Source organism: Andrographis paniculata, unplaced genomic scaffold (genome assembly GCF_009805555.1).
Source record: "Andrographis paniculata isolate CXL003 unplaced genomic scaffold, ASM980555v1 Contig52END, whole genome shotgun sequence".
NCBI classification, from domain to species: Eukaryota; Viridiplantae; Streptophyta; class Magnoliopsida; order Lamiales; family Acanthaceae; genus Andrographis; species Andrographis paniculata.
This window is the reverse complement of record NW_026137587.1, coordinates 6,930,602-6,953,189: the sequence shown is the minus strand read 5'-3', so window position 1 is coordinate 6,953,189 and position 22,588 is coordinate 6,930,602. Positions and strand designations below refer to the sequence as shown.

Below are 22,588 nucleotides of genomic sequence, written 5' to 3'. Positions count from 1 at the left end.
GTGGGCTGGATCGAAATCTTATCTTGGAAATTGAATTGAGACAAATCTGGTCAGAATGATTTCGATGTCCAGTCGAATTGGACGGAAGAATGAGACAGGGAGGGTGAGAAATTAAAGAATTGAAGTACACATGTGTCTCTACATTGGGTGAACTGAATAGACTGGGATATTTCGACCTACGATCCCGACCTGTTGAAGGGTGTGATTGTTGTAGGTTTGGGGTTTGAATTTTTTAATAATAAAAAATTAAATTTGAATAATTATCTTATATGATATAAATAGTCGATGATGTAATAATTTAAATGTAAAATAAATTTATAGTATAATATTAAAAAAATATATTTAATTTGATATTTTTTTAAAAAAAATAAGTAAAAATTAATAATATTTTAATTTAATTTTAAATATAAAATTAATTTTTAATATAATATAAAAAAAAAAAAATAATAAGCAAATGATTTGATGTTTAGACGGTAAAAAATATTTGATTAACAGTTGGGAAATATCCCAAACAAACATAACCATAGTTGATTCGATTAGGGCTTTACATTCGACGGAGTAGTAATTTTACTAAGTTCGCCGGAATCTGTGAACTGCGGCGGCTGTAAATTTATTCGTTATTTTGGCGGAAGATATGGATTCGCAGAATGATGTGGATGTTGCTAAGCAAGAGCGGATTTCGAAGCAGATCAGCAACGAAAAGAAGGATGCGGCAGTGAATGAGGAGTTGCAGAGGATGAGACGTTTGCCTCCCAATAGTAGCTACGCCTCTCACCGGCTGCGCGTCCTCCACAAGATCGCTCACCTCCTCTCCCTTGAGGTTCGATGCTTCCTCTTGAAATTTGATGCAATCCATTAATGTGTTTGGAAACTTAAATTGAGGTTTCATTATGATTCACTCATCCAACTTGTCTATATGCTCAAGTGTTTAAGCAATTAGGTTTGTGATAATAATTATAATATTAACATTACTGAAGATGATTGCTTCCAATTCACAAAATATGGTCTAGAGAGTTTTGATTGAGAGGTTTAGCCGATGTTATGCATATCGAATAAATCGCTCAAAGTTGTCAGGAAGAAAGTGCAAACTTAAATCGACTCATCTTTTTATTCCAAGATGGTAGCAGACGCACACAATTGAATTTGAATATAGTCTAAACATCAGCTCGGATCCTGTTGTAATTTTTGTAACAGTTGAAACCTATTGTCTGGGTGGATTTCATATAGGATTGAACTTGATTATATTTACTTTTCAATTACCTTTAGAGAGAAATTTCCCATACAAATTATGAACTTGCTGAATAAATTGCTCCATTATAATGCCTTGGGTATATGCACTTATAGTCCTCTTGAGTTTCAAGAATGTAATCAACCTTTCTATTTTTGATCAACAGAGAACTTCCTCACAGGATGAGGAGTTGGAGTTGCTCTTCGCCGGACTTCATATCTAAGAAATGGATGCTACAGAACTGGTTAGCTCATCTGGATTTTTCCATGTTTCTGTTTCTCGTTATCTTGGATGTTGCATATATATATATAACTAGACCTACCACACTTGTTCAACAAGATTTTTGTTCTATTTTTACTGCTTCAATATCATTTGTTGGGAGGAAGTTGAATTGGGTATATTATTCCTTTCTAGATTTTTGCAAGCCAACACCTAGTTTTGGTAAGTAATTTGACGAATAAGTTTTACATAACCACATTGTTATAGTAGTATTTTTGTCTATCCTTCTCGCTAATGTGTCGATATAGCCATTGGAAACTCACATAAGCATGAAGTTATTCCACACCCCTGGTGCTTCCATTGTTTACTTACTGAATTCCTATCTAAGTTTAAGGTAGCCTATTTCATTTCACTTCATATACACGTCACACGTGAACCAGTGTAATAAGAGTTGTCTTGGAGGTTACGCACACAGCTAAAGCACGAGATTCATGAGAGAAAAGTGCACGTTCGATTGTCTACAGTTACTAACCATCTGTTTCGCGACTCAACATTCATTGCCTAATAAGATTTTTTGACAGAATTCTTCCACCCCATATCAGCGGTGCTGGATGAGAACCTGAAGATACTACCAAGAATGCGAATTTCGGTGTTTACTAATTGAGGTATGTAGTATATAGGCATTGTAGAGTTATTAAACCCCGATAGTACTGAGTTGTATTTTTGTGTATATTGGTGTTGCTTCATCGTGCCAGCATTTTGTGTTTTGGGCGCTGAATTGTGCAGCTGTGCATGCTCTTTGGATCATTAGATGTATAACATCTTGAACAGAGGAGATTCAATTATAAATAAGAATCTAAAATTATAAATTAATTATTTATGTTCAATAAAGTTCAACTTTTTTTAAAAAAAAAAAAAAAATCTCAGTACAATCAGGATTATTCGATGAAATTACAACAATAATATGATATTCGTATTACTGATATTTTTAATCGCCCTAGAAATAGAATGGGTGCAGCTTTAAGAGCATACCTATATTCACCGGTGTATATGAATGTTGAGAAGAAAATGTTACTATTTAATTGCAATGTTGTATTAATAAATATAGTTACATTTAGCAGAGCATCAATAAAAAGTAGCAGTAGTTATCAGCAGCATAATGAAACAAAGTGGCCCATGTATGGATATGATATAGTATCTATCTATCCACAGTGGAAGCAAAGCAATGACTAATGAGCAAGACAGGCACAGGCACAGGCACTAACATAGAAGACAGGCACAGGCACTAACATAGAGACAGGCATCAAATCAAATCTTTAGTTATCAACATATAAACAATAATTTTAGGATGGATCATTACATTCTTATTATCATAATGATCAACACAGCAGCATACTTAGGAAAAGAATCATCATCTTCCTATTCATCTTCATATTAGAAGAAATTGGCAGACTGCAATGCAAAATGAATGCAAATCAATACCATAAATAAATACATAAATACATACCTCCTCTCTTGCTTTTGCTTCCTTTCTTCTTTCATGGAGAATCAATCAATAATTTTGTATCAATTAAAAACCAAAACTTCATCAGCAGCTGCATCTGCTATGGTGTGGTTTGTATTTCATCCCCTTCACTTAATCTAACTTCCATCTTACATTACCTCCCCCTCGGATTCACTAGCTGTGAGAAAACGGCGCTGGTCGCCGCATCCTCCCCGTCGTCATCCGTCGCAGAATGCGCGCCGCCATCGATCATGCTCACGCTGTTGTCGAACGGAGTCAGAGGGATGCCGGGGATGTGATTCGTGCTGTTGTCGTCCGGCTCCAAGAGAGCTGATGACGTTTCCTCCAATTGAAGAGCGTATTCCAAGTTCCACAGAACATCTCCCATTGACGGCCTATCGACGCCGTGTTCTGCCAGGCACTTCTCCGCCGTCTCCCCGAACTTCTTTAACGAAGCCGGGTTCACCTTCCCGACGAGGTTCTTGTCCATGATCTGATCCAGCATCGCCTTCTTCTGCCACATCATCGCCCACTCGGCAATGTTGACTTGCTCGCGAGGAAGGACGGGGTTCAGGGCGGGACGCGTACACAGCACCTCCATGAGGACTACCCCAAACGAGTAGACGTCGGATTTCTCCGTGAGCTGTTGCCGCCGGAAGTACTCGGGGTCAAGGTACCCGAAGCTGCCCTTTACGGCGGTGCTCACGTGAGTCTGATCGAGTGACGGCCCGGTTTTGGATAGGCCGAAATCAGCGACCTTGGCAACAAAGTTTTCGTCGAGAAGAATGTTCGTAGTCTTTACGTCACGATGGATGATACTTTGGGCTGCCCCGGTGTGGAGGTAATGCAGCCCCCGGGCAGCGCCGATGCAGATCTCGAGACGCTGTTTCCATGGCAGAGGTGGGAGTTCCGTCCCATAGAGATGGCTGCGGAGAGGACCGTTAGCCATGTATTCATAGACGAGGATCATCTCCGACCGTTCGTCGCAATAGCCAATGAGAGAGACCAAGTGACGGTGTCGAAGCTTGGACAGCATTTCGATTTCGGTTCTGAATTCTGCGAGGCCTTGCTCCGACCTCGGATTCCCTCTCTTGACTGCCACTCGAGTCCCGTCTTCGACGGTTCCTTTGTAGACCCGACCAAAGCCACCGACGCCAAGAAGCAAGCTCTCGTCAAACTTATTTGTCGCATCCATAATTTCTTGAAATGTGAAGAACCGGCCGAGGTTGGCGGACGCCAGTGAGATGCCGCTAGCAGTGCCACTCTTTTGGGAAGTAGTCGACATTTTTGTAACCGTCAGAGAGTATAACGGCAGCGGCAGCCATGGGATGCCTGGCGGAGCATCCTTAGATCTTCGAGCTACCACACAGAAGTAACACAGACCGATAAACAACAATACACCAAAGGCACCGGTGGCACATCCAATTATGATTGCCGTTTTCTGCTTCTTCGGAGGCAACACGAGGAGAGCATCCACAGACGAAAGCCCGCCCAAGCTTCTAGCATCATTGCTCAGTTTCATTATCTCGAGCCCATTCAAGATAGCGTTGCTGTCATCCGTGGTTGTATCGGGACCTACACTGACAGTCAGTGTGTTCGAATCAGCCGAGGCTCTGGCCACAAAATCCCAATACACCGGGACGTCCAAGATACCTGCTTGATTCGATAGATCCAGGCTTCCAAGGGCAATGTCTGTGTTGATATACACATTGAATATCAAGCTGTTCAAAGATTTGCTCACAATGTCGCAGAAATGAACTCTGATGAAATATAAGAAGCTCGGATCAACCGGGAAGACCCAAGTCATGTTGAAGTTTCCGTTGACAACATTTGCTTCGCCCATGTTTTCAGCAGTAGCGTAAACATAGTTGGGCGCTATTTCCGGCGATACATTGTTCATGTACTTTATATTCATAGGATCGACTGAAACATTCTCTGCAGAGCTGTTCACATGAAGATAAACAATGTCATTCTCCCAAGTTCTTCCCAATGTATCATTCTGCGCCGTGACAAGAGGACCGCCCATATTCAACCGATAAACAGTTTCTAATGCCAGCAGAGAAATACCGTTGAAATGTCCAGTCGGGGAGACTGACACCGCCTGATCGGGAATCAAGAAGTCCGGGACAGACACAACTTCAATAGCATTGATGAAAGCAACAGAACCGTTCCCGGGAATGAAGGTGACCGACAAGCTATTGGCGGTGACATTCACTGCATACTCCTTGAAGAGGTAAGAACCATTGTTAGAGCTGAAACTGAAGTTATGTAGAAGAACAAAATCCTCTGTAACAACTGTAAATGACGCCGAAGTCAGATTGTGGCGCGGGAGAGGATAGAGATGAAGGCGAACCCAATGCCGCCCTTGTTGCTTGATGTCGAATCTGTAGGATGTCGTGCTTGTGAATATTCTAGCAGAGTGATGAACAGCAAGTGGTGTGGAGGAATTTGAGGTAGCAGAGAAGGAATTCCCCAGCTGGCTTTTGAAAGAGACTGAGGGTTGAATTGAATCAGGAATGTAAGTCTGGCCAAGGAATGTTACATTGTGTGGAGATCCACAGGCAATCAGATAGTTATCAGCAGGAGTAAATGCAGCATGAGATACAAAACTGGAGATGAATCCAAGCACAATTAGGGCTACAACTACACTTCTTCTCCATCTCTTCCCATCCATGGCTTCCCAAGCAACAGAAGCGCCGAATCCACTTCAAATTAGGTTCAACTCAAAAAGGAAAAGTTTCTAAATCCAGCGATGGATCGGGAGGACGCCGAAATTGAAAATTCTAAATCTCAAACGAACCACACCAACACTTAATTTCCTGCTTCGATTCCGCCGAAATAGATAAACCTAAAAAATAAAATTCCAGATCTACTCAGAGAAATGCTCGCTCAACAACAGAACACAGAGCAAACCGAACTAGCAATCGAAGTTTCTAGAAAACACAGCAGCATTGCTTCGAGAAAATGCATCGACGATGCGATAAAGTTAAATCAGATCAAAAGGACGGCGAGGATCAAAGCAGTTACCTCACGTCACGTCACGGAACGAAGCTCAGTGAATCCAGCGAAGGCTTCAGATGCAAAATGCATTTACGCCAACGCCATAACTGAAATAACTCACCATTTTGAAGCAGAAGCGGCAGCAGCAGCAGCAGCCGCAAACTGCAACAGCTCTTTCCAGGCTGTTGATTAAGCTGTCAATTTACAGAGAGCAAAAGGAGAGAGTTGCCATTAAATTATAATTAGAGAAAAAAAAAAAAAAAGGGCAAAGGACCCACACAACACAAAAACAAAGCCTCAAAACCCCATCCTCCTCTCCATTTGCAATTTGCAAACCAGCTGTTGTCTGCAGATGATGATGATAATGTGGCTGTGATTTGGATTTCCCCCTCTCTCTCTCTCTCTCTCCTCTCTCCTCTGTATTTTTTGGTATTAAAAAAAAATAGACATTGAGGAGAATGTGAGTTCCTGAAATTGCCATGAAAGCGCCGCCCCGCCTCTGGGGCCAATTTTCTTTCTTTTTGTAAAATAAAATAATAAAAAATAAAAAATGAAAATTGAGGAGAAGAGGAAATGTGCTTCGCTGGGATTAACGAAGCTGGGGGACCGTACGTTAACGCGTTGCTGGGGCAGGGACAGATATGACGGCGTTAAGTAACGGAGAGGTGACCATGGCCATGTGTGTCTGAATTAAATGAGTGTAGTTAGTTAGTGACGTCTGTTAGTGTAATCATTTTAATTAAGTTAATAATTATTGTGGTTATTGAAGGAAGCATAACATAATTGAACTTTTTTTAAAAATAAAAAATAAAAAATTCGCTTATTTTTTAGGCAATTTGGTGGTTTTAAGTTATAACGTAACTATTTTCTTTAGTAGATATTAATAATTGTTTTAAAAAATATATATCTCAGATTAAAAGTAGTAATATTATCCTCATTTACATTTATGCCTTTTTTCGGATTGTTATTTAAAAAAAAAAAGAAAAAAATATTAATATTATTATTATTAAAGTTTATCCCTGAGTACTATACGTTAATAATATTTCATAAAAATACAAAGCAAAATTTCTAAATGGACTTGACTATAGGTGGAAAGGGACAGTGAAGAGAACGGCGTGAAGACGTTAGGCGCCGTGCATAAAAGGGTACTCAAATATTAATATTATTAAATTTATAGTATTAACGAACATGCAACATCATTTTATTTGTTTTTTTTAATAATTACAGTATTTATTTATTTATTATTATTGTTTGAAGAAAAAATAAAATGTAAGCGCTTTTAGTGTAACCGCTCTCATCTCATCACATGTGCATTCATAATTATCGCCCTTCTATTTACCCATTCTTACCTTTAAATCATAAATAAATAAATTAATTAAATTATATCATTTTAGATATATATATATATATAAATTTTGATTAGATAAAAAAATTTAAAAGTTCTAGAATAATTTCAGAAATATTAAAATTGATAAATAATATCAAAATTTTTAAATTGACATGTATAAATGAAGTCATAATTATGGCATGAATGTACGGTGGAGTGAGGAAATAAATTAATAAATATGAAAAATAAAACATATTAAAATTTAAATTCCAATGGAATGATAGGCATGTCAAAGCCCATTTTTATGAGCTAAAGGCCCAATAAACCTGATTGGCAAAATTTTGTACTTGAAAGTATTTTATCATAAAACGTTGGTTGCAATCATTTCACAAAAATCTAAGGATGGCAATGGGTTCGAGTAGGCCCGAGACCCGACTTGACCCATTTATTTGAGATCGGGTCCAATTATATAGGCATTGGATTCAGGTCCAAGTCGGGTATTGTGTATCCTTGTCGGGTTCGGGTCGGGTCTTTGGTCCAATGATGGACCCTATCCGGACCCGGATCCGACTAATATATTACTAATATATTAATTATATATATGAAAAAATTAATTTTTAATAATATAAATTATATTAAAACTGTGCTTTTTAGTTTTCTTTATTTTTTTTATTATTTTATTATAAAATTTTTAAATAAAATATATAAATTTTAATAATGTCGGGTCTGTCTCCGAGTTCGGGTCCAATTTTAAATTAAATTTTAAAAATTAAAAAAATAATTTCGGGTCCATCGGGTCTTGCGAGTATTATTCGGGTCGAGTCCGGATATGGTCGGATCCGGGTATAATCAGGTCCAGTTCGGATCTCGGGTCCAACTATGTGTATTCGGGTCGGGTTTCGGGTCCGACCCATCTATAAATAAATAAATAAATACTCCCTCCGTCCCAAACAAGGTGCAACATTTACTTTTGGCACGAATTTTTAGGTGGGTAATATTAAGTAGGATAATTTAGAAATTAGGTAATGTGATGGAAAGAGAAATATATATTTTATTTTTTATTTAGATGATGTGAGAGGATAAAGTATGGAATAGAGATTAAATATAATTAATTATTATAAATGTTGCAGGATGTTTGGAACATACCAAAAAAGAAATATTGAAAAGTATTTTGGACGAAGGAAGTACATGAGACCAAATTGACGGAAAATAAGTATAAATTTAAATAATAAAGGAAGTATTGTTTTTTTTAAAATCAAATGTTTAAATTTGGTTTCCATAGACAAAAATAAAAATAAAAATAAATAAAAAAGAAAACCATTGGTCGAAATTAAATTAATTGGTAAGGTTTAAATAAAATGTTGAAATATTCTAAAAGTTGTAAGATAAATTTTTTTAATTAAGTAACAACTTGTGATGCATTAATATTTAGTACATTTAAAAAGCAATAAAAATAAAATTTAGGGAGTGCACTGCTGACTGCTGTAATTTATAACACATTTAGCTAAACCTCTCCAGATGCAATAAAATTTCTACGACCCTTTTTGGCAAACACCACGTGGCGTGGAGTAATGCACCGGCAGCAGCCGGCTACCTACCCTAACCTATGACCCTACCCTACCCCACTGTCATAAATTCATGCAACGTACAACTTCATGAACGCAACGTACAATACAAGTATTTTTTTTAACAAAATCCGTCTCATAATAAAGTATTTATTTTTTCATTTTAATTCGTTTCATAACAAAGTAACCATTTCATTTTTTAATAATTGTACTATCTACCTAACATTACAAATACCCTTACAACTTATAATATGTTACACAAATGTCGTTACCTTTATATCACACATACTAATAAGATTATTTTAGTCGTTTCTATTTTATTCTTACTATATTCCAATATAATACTAATATTTCTAAAACTACGTGCAAAAAGCAAATGGATATTTAGTTCCGGGACGGAGGAAGTATTAATTTTCTTCCGTTTTATAACAAAGTATGCATTTTTCTATTTTAGTCCATCCTATAACAAATTATTCATTTCATTTTTTTAGTAACTATACTATCTACTTAACATTACAAATATTCTTACAACTTACAATGTATTACACAAATGTTATTACATTTATATCACACATACTAATAAAAGTTATTTTAGTCATTTTTATTTTATTTCTACTACATCCATATATAATATTAATATTTTTAAAATTACGTAAAAAAAATAGTAGATATTTAATTACAGGACGAATAAAGTATTTTTATTTTATTTTTATTTTTTTCAAAACTTTTATCCTAGCCTTGAAGGCTGCTTTTACATTATATTTTTAATTTTTCTCTATTTACTCATTTAATTTTATAAGTGGAAAATCGTTTTCATATTTATTGATTTAGGGCCATCGATGAAAATAAAAATTGATTAACAATTTGAAGAAATTTAGAATTGACTTATTGGAACTTCAGTACAAATTCATTAATTTCGAATTTGATAGATATCAAATTTGTAAGTTCAGTCGAACACTTCTAAACCTAATTAATGTCTCACCAACTAATTTAGGACATGTAATTAATTATTTATAGTATATTTTTTTTCTACCTTAAAAAACAACAGACACACAAATTCTATTAAAATATCGCAAAATATATATATATATATATATTTATCTAAAAAAAAATGTACATATTCCAACCACAAATAACTAAATCCTAAATTTATAATTTATAATTTATAATGTTTTTATTTGTGCATAATTAGAAATAGGTCAATTAATTATGGTGGGGTCCATTTGTCACTTGATCGTTATAAAATTGAATGACAATTTGCTCATTTATTAAATTAAACTTTGATTTTCTGGTACCTCCGGCGATATTTTATACTTCCTCCGTCCATATACCGTATATAGTATACTATAGACACGGTATTTTAGAAGGAGTGTAATTAGTAGATAACTAAAAATATATTAGTAAAAATAATTATTTTATAATATAAATAATTATAAATTAAGATTAAAATAACTAATTAGTTTAATTAAAATTTAAAAAAAATAAATGAGATTAAAGTGTGTAATTATTTTTCAAAAAAAAAGAAAGTGACACGGTATGTGGGACCGACAGAAACGGCAACGTGGACATAGTATCTGAGACTGAGGGAGTAATATATTTCATAGCAGAAAATTATGACTTATTAGTACTATTATAATTAATCTATTTTTTTTTTTTAAAAAATAATAATTTTAACAATGTTGCTTTCCATATAATTAGAAGACAAATATTGTTTAAATGATAATATAGTTTAAATATGTTTGTTTTGATTTTAAATTAATATTATTTAATTTCGTGCAGTTTCCAAAATAATGACAAACAAGCTTTATATATATTTATTTATTTTTAAGTATAATAATCTGGTTTATAATAAAATATTAAATTATTAATCATTGAGTTGAACAAATACTAATTCTAATTCAAATAAAATAATTACCCAAAGACTCTGAGTTCAGATAATTGCAATAATATGAAACATTTGAATCACAATGACTTCGTACGCTAACACCGACTTTTTCGAAGAAATTTTGTACAGCGGCTTTTTGAAGATATTGTTATTTAAATATTAAATTGGAAAATAAATATTGAATAAATTTTATAATTGGGTTTTAAATATTAAAATAATATATATAAATAAAGTGGAAAGGAACATGTCTTAATAGACTTTGGCCTTTGACTAAACTTAGCCCGCCGCGATTGCCGCTACCTAATTAATTGTAATTTTTCGTCTTCCCATTTATTTATTTAATTAACGCACTTGAAAATTCTGCAACCGAAATGACCAATATGCCCCTATCCGATATAAAATCATATACCAAAATTACCAAAATTAAAATTAGTTTTTATAAAAACTGAATTTTATCTAATGGTTATAATCGTTAAGAATTTATTCACTCTTACCCATTATTGAAACGTTAGATTGTAATTTAATGGTTAAAATTCGATTGAAATTGGTTTAAATGTATTTTAAATGCACACCAACAGAATAAATGCACCTTTAATGTATGTAATCTTATTTTGGTGATGGAAATGGCAATTAAGGTAGTAACAATTAGGAGTAATTAGCATAGGAAAAATAGTAATTAAGGCATGGAATAAATTTCACCGTGGGTGTAATGTAAAATGAGCAATGGCGAATCTGAAGACGCGTGAAAGTGAGAGAGTGAGTGCAGAATATTCAACATTCTGCTGTTCCCTCTTTCTATTTCTTGGAATAAATTTCTCTCTTTTTCATCACTGTCCATTATTATTCACTTTCTCCATCTTCGTCTTCTTCGTCTTCTTCTTCTTCTGTTAACTGAAAACAAACCCTAAAAAAGGGTTGTTTAATTGCTGCCCTGCTTGATATCTCCATTCAACAAATTACTCTGTCACTTCATTTCATTACATTGGGGGCTCTGATTTCTAGCCCCACTGAACCATCTCTCTCTCACTCTAGAACTTGTCTTATTCTCTCTCTCAGACTGCGATTTCACTGATAACAAAGTGTACTTACTTACACACTTCCTGCTACTCTGTCCTGCTCTTAGATTAGATCTGTTTCCGGACATGGCCGCCCATATATTCATCTAATCCACTCGGGATTTGGGATCTCATCTGATCTGATCTGATCCGACGGCCGGAGCTTCACATACAATGGGGAAATCCAACGGCCGAGATTGGACGCAGATCTACGCGATCTACGGCGTGGATGAATGGCAGACGCCGGCGTTCCTCCTCGTCCACGCCGTCGTCTTCTCCGTCCTCGCCCTCGCCTTCCTCCTCTACTTCGAACCCATCTGTCTCCTCCTCCACCGCCTCCTCCCCCCCGCCGCCGCCCGCTTCGCCGCAGGCTTCACCGGCTCCGTCACCGCCATCTCCGCCGTCTGCCTCTTCTTCGCCGGCGCTAATTTCCTCTACTCCGCCGTCGCCCTTCACTGGGAAATGTCCCAGCGCATCGTCTCCTCCGTCCCCGACTGGTCCTCCGTCAAGCACGCCCTCGACCTCGGCTGCGGCCGCGGCATCCTCCTCAACGCCGTCGCTTTACAGCTCAAAAAATCCGGTTCCTCCGGCCGGGTCGTCGGCCTCGCCCCGACCCACATCCACTCCCTCAACCCGACCCGAACCCTCCAAACCGCCGCCCTCGAAGGCGTCCAGGAATACGTCACTTGCCGGTACCGTAAATCCATACATCCATACATACATATACATATATATACATATAGCTCTAATTCAAAATAATTGTAAACCCTAACTTTTAGGGGCGGCGATCCGACGAAGCTGCCGTTCAGCGACAGCTACTTCGACGTGGTGGTGTCGGCGGTGTTTGTTCATAAGGTGGGGAAGGAGTACGGGTCGAAGTCGGCGGCGGCGGCGGCGGAGCGGATGCGCGTGCTGGGGGAGGTGGTGAGGGTGCTGAAGCCGGGGGGGGCGGCGGTGGTGTGGGACGTGGTCCACGCGCCGGAGTACGTGCAGCGGCTGAGCGAGCTGAGGATGGAGGAGATACGCGTGTCGGAGCGCGTGACGGCGTTTATGGTCAGCAGCCAAATTGTCTCCTTCCGGAAGCCACGTCAGCATATTGTGGGCCCCGGGGAAGTCAGACTCGACTGGAGTTGGAGATTCAACCATCTCGGTTGACTTTGTTTTTCTTCTACTAGTCTTCTACTACTACTACTGCTACTCTACTACCTATTATTATTATTATTATTAAAAATAAAATAAAATAACAGGAAAAATGGATGTAAATTAGAGGATGAGTAGTGGAGGATGGATACGACAAAAATAGGTCTGGGGACGCGAAGTGGAACCAGATGAATAGATAGATGGACATTCATCCGTACACTCACTAAGACAGATTGTTACAACACAAAAATCGATATAAACTTTATGGAATTGATGTTGATATTATTACGCTTAGTATTTTATTTTTTAAATATATTTGTTTTTCTTTTTTAATTGAATTTAAATGTAACGGTGGGTTTGGTATATAAAAATTGAGATAGTAAAATAAAAATATTTAATTTTTCTTAATTAAAATTTGAAAAATAAAATATTTCTCATTTTATATGATCATTTATCTCTTAAAAAGGAAATATAAATGAATATATGATGAGTGTATTGAGTTTAACCCTTTTGGTTCGTTATCTACTATTATCTATCTAATATTTTCAAATATCATTCAAATTTATAATATATTATACAAATATAATTATATTTAAATAGATATGAGATAGATGAAGTATTTATTTACATCTATTGTGAGTTTACTGAATTATACAGTGTTTATTAAATTTTGTAAAAAAATAAACTAGTAGCTTACCTTACCCATAAACTGAAGAATGGAATGCACCATATAAATGATACTTCCTCCGTCCTAAACACCTGCAATATTTTTATTTTTATTTTTTATTCCTAATTCATTGTAATTTTTTTAAATTTATAAATAATATTTTTTGTTTGGGACAGAGAGTAAGTAATATTTTATATTGAGTCATTATAATTATTATTATTGTGAGTAAACAATTGTCTCAGCCGGGTCACTGCGACTGATTCAAAGATATATAAACCACAAACTGTTCATTCAAATATATAAATAAAAAATGTTCAAACATAGCAGGTCCCATGGTCTAGTGGTTAGGACATTGGACTCTGAATCCAGTAACCCGAGTTCAAATCTCGGTGGGACCTTCGACTAAGCATTTTTACAAGTTATTTTTTGATGGAAGGATGATCAGTCTGCTATGGATTAGGCTTTTGGATGAGGCGCGCCAAAACCTCCAGCTTCCATTCATGGCGTTCCCTCTATCCGTTTCCTTTCTCTGCTCCAACAAAATTTCTCCTCAATTCTCCCCCTCCTGCTACTACTACCGTTCCACTCGCAAGTCCGATTCTATGCTCGCGGTTCGTGTAGGTTTTCTTTGCAATGGAGTTCCTCGAGAACCGTCCCGCCGTCTTTGGCCGGAATTCACCCACATTTTGGCGACAAGGAGTGATGCATCAATGGTTAGTCTAACTTGATCCCTTCCGAGAGCACTTGGTTTGTGTGTGTGTGTTTTTCGTAAAGATGAGTAGCAATCGGTGAATATGTTAAATGCAGCTCTGCGTTTTGTTTTCTTGTGTCGGTGATTGTGGTGTTCTGCTTTAGATGTTGGAATCTGCTCTAGGAATTACTTCGAAATATCGTTCGACTTTTGCGTGCGGGATTTCACCTGAAGAACCCTAATTCTGCATTAATAATCAACACAATTGAAAGAATGGCATGATATGATGCAACAACATCTGAAGGAATGGAAATATTTGTGTGGGGATAGTCTCAGATTTTGCGTTGTAGATAGCAACGGAGTAGAATTTTGATTATCTATACTTGAAAAAGCGTCAAGAAGCAGGAATTGAAATTCCACAGTTTAGTTCATACACTACATTGTGGGCTACGAGTTTCTGTGTTTGGAAGTCAATGTTTATGTCTAAATTATAGGGTCTCCTGCCTCGGAGAGCGGCCGGAACTGCAAGCTGTAGGGTTTCTTTGTGTGGATGCTAATCACATCCGGAATTGACATCTCCATTTCTTCACATATATTGTTAGTCACGCAGGAGCTAAGGAATGAGTGCGATAATGGTTCGAATTTGAAGGAATGGATGGAGGGAGGGAGAAGGCTGCTGAAGAGTGCCTTTGCAGCTGTGATTATTTTTCTTCAGTTGTCATTCTCAGTACCTTTGATGGGTCATGAGTCTTGGCTCACTTTTCCTGCTGAAGCAGTGCTTTATTCCCCGGAAACTAAAATTCCTCGGACAGGAGAACTGGCTCTTAGACGGGCAATCCCAGCCAATCCAAACATGAAAGCTATACAGGTCTAAGGGCATTTTTGTAATATAATTGTTGTGAAACTTCATTAATTGGGCAAAGTTAAAAAACCTACGCTTCTGCTAAAGGATTCTCTGGAGGACATATCGTACTTGCTGAGGATTCCGCAGAGGAAACCATATGGAACAATGGAGGGCAATGTCCAGAAAGCTCTGAAGGTAAACCATGAATTGCTTTCTTGTATAATCAAATTTGTATGAAGGATAAGTAATACTTGTATATGGGCAAAGTTAACAATTTAGCTGCTTCGTATAGTGTGCACTAGTTCATTTCCTTACCTTATGTTGACTATATTATTTGAGTTTCAAGATCGTGAAGGCTGATTATGCTGAGACTCCTGTTTGTGTGTGTGTTTCTTCCTGCATTGCTCTTGCATCTGCCATTGGTCTTATTACTTAATATCTATATGGTTGAAAATTGGTTACTTATTATGTGATTAGACTTCCAGTTTTGGTGAGGATTGAATTCTATTCTTCGGGTGTGTTTAGTGTGAATAAATTGCTTTATCCATCCTAGTCATATGTTTACTTTGATGTAACATAGAATCATAATTATTTGTAATCTGGATCACTATGGCATTTTGTATGAGTATCCTATGCTATCAAATGTGTGGGATAGATCATCTTTAAAACTAGAGTTGAAAATGATGATCTCAGTAGTACGCACACCGTTAATCATATGGAAGGTGGACAACCCAATACATACTTTTAAGGAACTGCTACAGATGATCCCTAAACAAGATTTATTTTCACTTTAATAAAGTTTCTCAACTGGAAACGTGCATTTTCATTTAATTTATAGCTGGACATCCTTGTTCAATTGATTCTTGCCTGGTGTTATCAATGATCTATTTGTTCAACCTTATGTTTTATTTATTTTAGTGTTCTGTTTTTCCACTTGGTCTATTTTCACATCATAAAAATTCCTTGTTCTTGTTTTCTTGGTAGATTGCAACGGATGAAAAAGATTCTATTTTGTCCAGCATGCCAGGTGACTTGAGAGAAAAGGGTTCTGTTCTCCATGCATCTCTCACAGATGGGAAGGTAACAACGGCAGAATGAAAAAAGAACTGTATTTTTGTAATTCAATATATATTAACTGGAATGGCAGGATTTTCAGATTCTGTAAACTCCGGCAAGTGTTATAGCCTATGCACAGATTTATGATGCCGTTTTGCTTGATTATTATTATTATTATTTGTTAAAATCTAAGATAAACATTACAATAGATGTCAAAATAATGTCCTGACGCTTGATGTAATTTTAAAAAGCACATACATGTGGGTGTGTAACTATGCTATACATTAATGTAACCTTTGGAATTTTGTATCTGTCTCTGGTTCTGACAGTTACCTTAGTGATTTTGGTTATCCAAGGTCTCATTTTAAATGTCTTGAGTCCAAATTTATGACCAGTGTGGAAGTGAGTCAAAGAAACTCGAAACGAAGAAAAAGATTATATTAATTCCTGGGTTCTGTTTGCAACTGCTTCTTGAATGTAGGATTCTCTTATCCATTTAGGCAATCTTTGCTATGATAGTCCAACATAATCTATGATAGTAAACATGGCCTGTAATCTGGCTGAGAATGAAATCATGATACAAAGCTAATTAGTTTGTTGGTGAAATAATGATGATGAACCTCCTTTGGCTATCAGGGCGGATTAAAAAGCCTTCTTCAAAGCATCAAGGACAAAGATGCTGACAGGGTATCAGTTGACCTCGCATCTACATTGGATACTGTTGCTCAGTTGGAGTTACTACAGGTATCTATGATTGCCTTTGGAAGCTGAATGAGTTAAACATGTTACCTTCACAAAACTAAACATTGTAAAAGACGACATCACTGTATTGTAAATAAAGCAGACCGCTACATTTTTATATCTTTCCTGCTGTTCAGTTCTTTTCTAGATTGACAAGATATATGATTACCACTGATTCGTGATGTTCGTAAATGAAATTTTCAACAGGCTCCAGGGTTGTCATTTTTGTTACCTGAACAATACTTATCGTACCCCAGGTAACTTATGCTAGGAACAACAACCATCAAATATCCCCTTTCTAGCTTACAATTTATTCTACTTTATTTTATTTCTTGCTGTTAAGAGTCCATAACATGTCAGATGGTAACCTGTAGTTCACATGCGTTCCAATTCCTCAGGCTTACAGGAAGAGCTGTTGTTGAATTTTCTATTGAGAAAGCAGATGGCTCAACATTTTCTCCAGAAGCTGCTGGTGAACCGAGAAAAACTGCTATTATTCAGGCACATATACTACTATCATCTCTCTAGGTTGACTTTACATAGGAAAGTGTTATGATCATCGACTTTCATGCTTTTTCCTATTCAACTTTTGATTGCATTAGCTTGGAAAATACATGAAGTGGAGAAGTCGTTTAGCATCCTGTCAAACTTCTAGAAAAGAATCCTTGTTTGACATGTGACATTTATGAAACCTTTTTTCTGATTGTCTTTTCAAACGAATCTGTAGGCTGTCATAGATGGGTATTCGGCACCACTAACCGCAGGGAACTTTGCAAAACTGGTAAGGTAGTGATATCTCACTTCTGTCTTCCAAAATCATTTTAATTATTCATCTTCTAGACAGCTACTCTTCCCCATATCTCTTCCTCCTTAATCAGGTTTTTCACCATGCTCTGTAGTACATGTGAGGGGGGACTGCACAAGCATAATTTACATCCTACAATGCTGTTTTCAACAAGTATTCTGATACATTTTAGGTGTTGGACGGGGCTTACGACGGGGTGAAACTTAACTGCACAGAACAAGCTGTTCTCTCCGACAGCAGCGCTTTGAAGGACAAGGGCTACAGCACTCCCCTAGAAATTAAACCTTCGGGGCAGTTTGAGCCGCTCTACCGAACAATGTTAAGCGTTCAGGTCGAGATTTATCTGTTTCATTACAATCGCACACACAAGACATAACTTAAAACATCACTATTTCATCAGCTAACATTCAAAGTCCCAAGTGAAGGATGGGGAGCTTCCCGTGCTTCCACTATCCGTTTACGGAGCAGTGGTGATGGCTCACAGTGCAGACTCCGAGGAGTACTCCTCGCCGAACCAGTTCTTCTTCTATCTCTACGACAAGAGAAACGTAAGCAACTTTTCTTCGTTCCTCTCCATTCCCTTCAAACAAACCAAGTTTGTCGAACCTCATTTAACATTCTTTCCTCCTTTTACCAGGCTGGCCTTGGCGGACTATCCTTCGACGAAGGCCAATTCTCGGTATTCGGGTAAGTATTTATGCAACCAGCAAGCCCTTTTTTTTTTTTGTTGGTTTTGATGTGAATTGTGTTGTTTGATGGTTTGAGTTGGGAATGGAATATTGTTACACTTTCACAGGTACTCAACCAAGGGAAGAGAGATTTTGGCAGAGATTAAAACAGGGGATGTGATCCGATCTGCCCGGCTGGTGGACGGCCAAGATCGACTTGTTCTGCCTCAACAAACTTAGAAAAAAGGTGCATGCTGCTTCTTTCAACTATTACTATTATTATGTAAAATAGCAATACTCTCGAAGGAAAGCTATATTCGTCTTGTTATTTTACATTTTCGTAAGAAAGGTTAAATGTTAAATTGATTTTTTTTAATCTATTAAGATTTACAAGATATAATTGTAAGAGTATAATTTTAATCCACGCTTCGGGATGGTTACGGTGCTGATTTTTCACATCAGCATATGTTATATATACAAACAATACACATTAGTATAACACACAACACATATTGTGTATAATAAAGGTATGCTTTGTTTTTTAATAATAACAAATGTGTTGTATACAAGTATGTCATGTGCTAAAATCGACTGGTGTGTGTTGTATGAGACTATAGTATATGTTGTTAGTAATACTGTGTGTTGTCCGTAATAATATTTTGTATTGTTGAGAATATAGTATGTGTTTTTTTTGTTCATGTGTTGTATTTATATTATATTAACATATAGTGTGATATTTGTAGTAATATTATGTGTCGTCCTAATAGCAAGCACAGTTGTTCAGCCTGAATTTTAAATTCAGCGGCAGCTCTAAGCTTCTTTATATTATACTGCTTCCGTCCCTTAACGATCTATCTATTTTTCTATTTTGGTCAGTCCATAACAAAGTATCAATTTTTTTTAATAATTGTATTGTTTACCTACTATTACAAATACTCTTCAAATTTACAATATATTACACAAATATCATTAATTTTATATCATACAATATTACAATATATTTCTTAATTTAGTTTTTTTATTTTTATTTCTACTTTATTATAATATTTTTAAAATTCCGTAGATATGAAACATTGGAATATTCTCAAAGAATTTGATCATAAAAAATAGATATGGATCGTATACAATGCTGTTCTTCCTCGAAATTAATACCTGACATAAAATATGATGCTTTTTTATTTGTTTCTTGAGAAATTAATAAATTTGATAGTAAACAAATTCGGTTGATTGTATTCACAATTTTTTATTTAAATGAAGGGAATATTACAATAAATTAATTTATTTGATAAAATAGTAATTTTTTTGTGGAGGTGATGAAATAAAAATTGTGACCACATAGAAAATATAACAATTTCTAGTGGCACAAGAAACCATAAAGTTAATTGCTTATCAACTATTCACTCTTTAATTATTTTCCTCAAATGGGAGTGAACACTGAACACTCTTTAATTTACTAGTATATGCTTTAAGATCAAGATTCCTTTTTCTTATTATTGATTTTATTGTCACATCACACTTAATTATCAGATGACCACTTAACTAATCAAATAAATACCACTATTATCCTTGTTTGTAGAACACCCCCTGCAGGGCCACACCCCACACCCCACACCCTAGTATATATTTATCTATATATATCAAATATTATATATATGGATGTGCATGCATATGCATATTCTCTTTCATGAATATTGATCCAAAGGTATTTATCTGCCAAGTAAAAATATTCTTTCTAATAAATAAATATATTTATATAAGTTCGAAATTCTGTGTGTGTAACTGAACTATGTACAAAATTTTGGGTTGAATGAAATAGAGAAGTGGAGTCAAATTGAATCTCACTCTAAAAGAGAGCTTTTACTATAAGTTCAAACTTTCTAATCCACTTTAAAATTGCAACTTAATTATGTTCAATTATATAATATGTATTAATATATTGGTATAAATAAATTTGATTACCAACTTAATTTTATGATATCCTATGATGATTATGCACATAAGTTGAAATACTTCAATACAAATAATTAGATGTGACATGCATGGTCAGGTCAGCCAATAACGGTAACTTATAATAATAAGACTATATCAAGAACTTATAAAATCATAAGGTAAAATTGATAGTATATCAACAATAATAATAAAATATATATATATATATATATAAATTGCTTAAATTACATATTGCATGCAAATTAAAGAGATGGGCGATAGGAAAGTAATTAATTTCTCTGAGCATTGATTTTGGATTAATTGTTTGTTTGAGACACCACTAGCTAGCTGTACAGACACATACATACAATACAATACATACATACCAAGCTATTTATATTATATTAGCTTAGCTTAGCTAGCATGCAACACAAACCCAAAACGACGACGTACAGTACAATCCCTTAGCTTAATTTCCCCTAATTACATTCACAAACGTAACTTCACTCCATTCCCAAATTTAATTATTTTAACCTAATTAAGCCTCCATTCCAGTCCAGATGAGATCCTGACGACGATGACGACCAAAATTTGCAGACATTAATTAACTAATTAGGGTACCAATTCATGCCCAGCACCTGTTGTTGTTGATAATGATGATGAACATCGTCATATCCCTGCTCTGGCACCATCGTCATCGTCGTCGTCGCCGGCGGCGGCCTTCCGAGGAGATTCTGATTCTGATTCCGATCTGCAGCCTGGAGGAAGAACAATCCAGCAGTAGACAATGCAGAATTATTTTCGTCTTCAGATTCCTCGTTGTTCCAGCTCCACGTGGTGCTCACGTGCCTCGTCGGAGGTATGTAGTTGTAATTGCAATTGATATTCTCAGACATCATCATCGTCGTCGAGTTCGGATCATCACGAAACGGCGTCGTATGGTGCTCCCCTACCGTACAATAACTCATCGAAGCTCCTACTGTACTGCAGATTTCGTCCTGACCGTGATGATCCACAGCTGCCCTAATTTGTGCATTGCTCTTTTTGTAAATCCGACACAGAACCCAATCGTCAAGCTGCACCGTCCGATCAAATCCATCATCAGATCATTCCCAAAATCAATTAAATCAAATCAAATCAATTACCCTTAAGGAGGAGGTCCCCTTCCGGTGGCCATAATCGCCGCAGCCCGCCGGAGCGATTCCGGACCTCTGGTCCGGGAGCCTGTACTCGTGCATGATCCAGTTCGTTTTTATCCCTTTCGGCGGCTTCCCGCCGTAGAATACTAGCGCCTTCTTAACGCCGACTTTCTGCCCGCCGCCCGCCGCCATCACCGGCTTGTCCGTACCCGTCGCCTTCCAGTAGCCCGACGTCGCCGCCCGATTCGGCCGCGCCCCGTTCGGATACTTCCTGTCCCTCGGCGTGAAGAAATACCACTCTTGCTCCCCAAATATAGCCTTCTCTGAAACACACACAGATATAGATACATATAGATATATATTTATATATATATGATTGTACGGACCTGGAAGCTCCCATGGATCGTATTTGTAGATATCGATGTCGGCGATGATGGCGACGGGGAGAGGGGAGGCGGCGTCTTTCTTCTTCAGGTAGTGCACCACCAGCTCCTCGTCCGTCGGGTGGAAGCGGAACCCCGGCGGAAGTAGCGGCTGCCGGCGGACGGCCGCCGCCGACGAATCGGTGCTTTCCATGGCTGCAGCAGATCAGATCTTTACGTGCCTTCTCGAGTGTTATAACAGAATGGTCTGTATGTATGTATATATGGGGTTTCGATCGAGTACATTTCGAGTTCTATCCACTCGTTTCCGGGGCCAATAGAATTTGACCATGTGTACGGAATTTGGGGGTAGAGTAGTTATTTCATATGCCGCCATTGCGAAATGTGAGGCAGCAGATTATGGCTCGACGAAGAGCCGTTGTGCACCCGGAGGCGTGATGGTTTCGATAGGCGGAGCAAAATATCTTAAATTCGAAAATTCGATTCAAATCAAATCGAAATTTTAAAATTTAGTTTGAATTTTTGACAAATTTTGAATTTTTGGATCGGATCAAATTGGTATATTTAAAATTGGAACAAATTTGAAATCCAAAATATAGTATTTTAATATATTTTTTTATTATATATATTTAATATTTTATTAGAAATATTATATTTTAATATAAAAAATCAAAATTATTAATTATATTTTAATATATTTACTTTTATATATTATTTATATTTAATATTATAAAATAATAAT

At 36.6% G+C, this 22,588-nt stretch overlaps 5 protein-coding genes and 1 non-coding gene across 10 annotated transcripts; 4 read left to right on the top strand and 2 right to left on the bottom strand.

Annotated features, from left to right (window-relative positions):
- Positions 1–501: 501 nt before the first annotated feature.
- LOC127254661 (uncharacterized) lies at positions 502–2,318 on the top strand. The gene is made up of 3 exons (XM_051279890.1): positions 502–820; positions 1,395–1,472; positions 2,029–2,318. The coding sequence occupies exons 1-2, from the start codon at positions 635–637 to the stop codon at positions 1,449–1,451; spliced, it is 243 nt and encodes an 80-aa protein (XP_051135847.1). The 5' UTR covers positions 502–634; the 3' UTR covers positions 1,452–1,472; positions 2,029–2,318.
- Positions 2,319–2,728: 410 nt separating this feature from the next.
- LOC127255018 (receptor-like protein kinase THESEUS 1) lies at positions 2,729–6,370 on the bottom strand. 2 transcript variants are annotated; one of them, XM_051280429.1, is made up of 3 exons: positions 6,230–6,370; positions 5,979–6,145; positions 2,729–5,799 (listed from the first exon to the last, which is right to left on the bottom strand). In XM_051280429.1, the coding sequence occupies exon 3, from the start codon at positions 5,623–5,625 to the stop codon at positions 3,106–3,108; it is 2,520 nt and encodes an 839-aa protein (XP_051136386.1). In that variant the 5' UTR covers positions 5,626–5,799; positions 5,979–6,145; positions 6,230–6,370; the 3' UTR covers positions 2,729–3,105. The 2 variants fall into 2 exon arrangements, with proteins under 2 accessions (XP_051136386.1, XP_051136385.1); XM_051280428.1 differs by having other exon boundaries at positions 5,979–6,368.
- Positions 6,371–11,452: 5,082 nt separating this feature from the next.
- LOC127255017 (uncharacterized) lies at positions 11,453–13,217 on the top strand. The gene is made up of 2 exons (XM_051280427.1): positions 11,453–12,475; positions 12,563–13,217. The coding sequence occupies exons 1-2, from the start codon at positions 11,958–11,960 to the stop codon at positions 12,936–12,938; spliced, it is 894 nt and encodes a 297-aa protein (XP_051136384.1). The 5' UTR covers positions 11,453–11,957; the 3' UTR covers positions 12,939–13,217.
- A 699-nt stretch (positions 13,218–13,916) lies between these two features.
- TRNAQ-CUG (transfer RNA glutamine (anticodon CUG)) lies at positions 13,917–13,988 on the top strand. The gene has a single exon. It is a non-coding gene; the product is annotated as a tRNA-Gln (tRNA).
- A 38-nt stretch (positions 13,989–14,026) lies between these two features.
- Positions 14,027–18,795, top strand: LOC127255016 (peptidyl-prolyl cis-trans isomerase CYP37, chloroplastic). Of its 3 annotated transcripts, none has more exons than XM_051280423.1 (12): positions 14,027–14,303; positions 14,892–15,149; positions 15,231–15,320; positions 16,110–16,205; positions 16,818–16,925; positions 17,130–17,179; positions 17,321–17,423; positions 17,650–17,703; positions 17,900–18,058; positions 18,153–18,275; positions 18,365–18,414; positions 18,524–18,795. In XM_051280423.1, exons 1-12 carry the CDS (start codon positions 14,028–14,030, stop codon positions 18,633–18,635), a joined length of 1,479 nt encoding a protein of 492 aa, XP_051136380.1. In that variant the 5' UTR covers position 14,027; the 3' UTR covers positions 18,636–18,795. The 3 variants fall into 3 exon arrangements, with proteins under 3 accessions (XP_051136380.1, XP_051136381.1, XP_051136382.1); XM_051280424.1 differs by having other exon boundaries at positions 18,128–18,275; XM_051280425.1 differs by having other exon boundaries at positions 14,162–14,303; positions 14,884–15,149.
- A 1,810-nt stretch (positions 18,796–20,605) lies between these two features.
- Positions 20,606–22,158, bottom strand: LOC127255014 (NAC transcription factor 56-like). 2 transcript variants are annotated; one of them, XM_051280422.1, is made up of 3 exons: positions 21,850–22,156; positions 21,470–21,786; positions 20,606–21,400 (listed from the first exon to the last, which is right to left on the bottom strand). In XM_051280422.1, exons 1-3 carry the CDS (start codon positions 22,037–22,039, stop codon positions 20,933–20,935), a joined length of 975 nt encoding a protein of 324 aa, XP_051136379.1. In that variant the 5' UTR covers positions 22,040–22,156; the 3' UTR covers positions 20,606–20,932. The 2 variants fall into 2 exon arrangements, with proteins under 2 accessions (XP_051136379.1, XP_051136378.1); XM_051280421.1 differs by having other exon boundaries at positions 21,470–22,158.
- Positions 22,159–22,588: the final 430 nt, after the last annotated feature.

Bases quoted from the DNA above. Each gene is read 5' to 3' on its own strand.
- LOC127254661 (XM_051279890.1), top strand. From the start codon at position 635: ATGGATTCGCAGAATGATGTGGATGTTGCTAAGCAAGAGCGGATTTCG. The intron at 821-1,394 runs GTTCGATGCTTC...TTTGATCAACAG, and splicing joins CTCACCTCCTCTCCCTTGAG to AGAACTTCCTCACAGGATGA.
- LOC127255018 (XM_051280429.1), bottom strand. From the start codon at position 5,625: ATGGATGGGAAGAGATGGAGAAGAAGTGTAGTTGTAGCCCTAATTGTG.
- LOC127255017 (XM_051280427.1), top strand. From the start codon at position 11,958: ATGGGGAAATCCAACGGCCGAGATTGGACGCAGATCTACGCGATCTAC. The intron at 12,476-12,562 runs GTACCGTAAATC...CCTAACTTTTAG, and splicing joins CAGGAATACGTCACTTGCCG to GGGCGGCGATCCGACGAAGC.
- LOC127255016 (XM_051280423.1), top strand. From the start codon at position 14,028: ATGATCAGTCTGCTATGGATTAGGCTTTTGGATGAGGCGCGCCAAAAC. The intron at 16,926-17,129 runs GTATCTATGATT...AATTTTCAACAG, and splicing joins CTCAGTTGGAGTTACTACAG to GCTCCAGGGTTGTCATTTTT. The intron at 18,276-18,364 runs GTAAGCAACTTT...TCCTTTTACCAG, and splicing joins ATCTCTACGACAAGAGAAAC to GCTGGCCTTGGCGGACTATC.
- LOC127255014 (XM_051280421.1), bottom strand. From the start codon at position 22,039: ATGGAAAGCACCGATTCGTCGGCGGCGGCCGTCCGCCGGCAGCCGCTA. The intron at 21,401-21,469 runs GTAATTGATTTG...CGGACGGTGCAG, and splicing joins AGGGGACCTCCTCCTTAAGG to CTTGACGATTGGGTTCTGTG.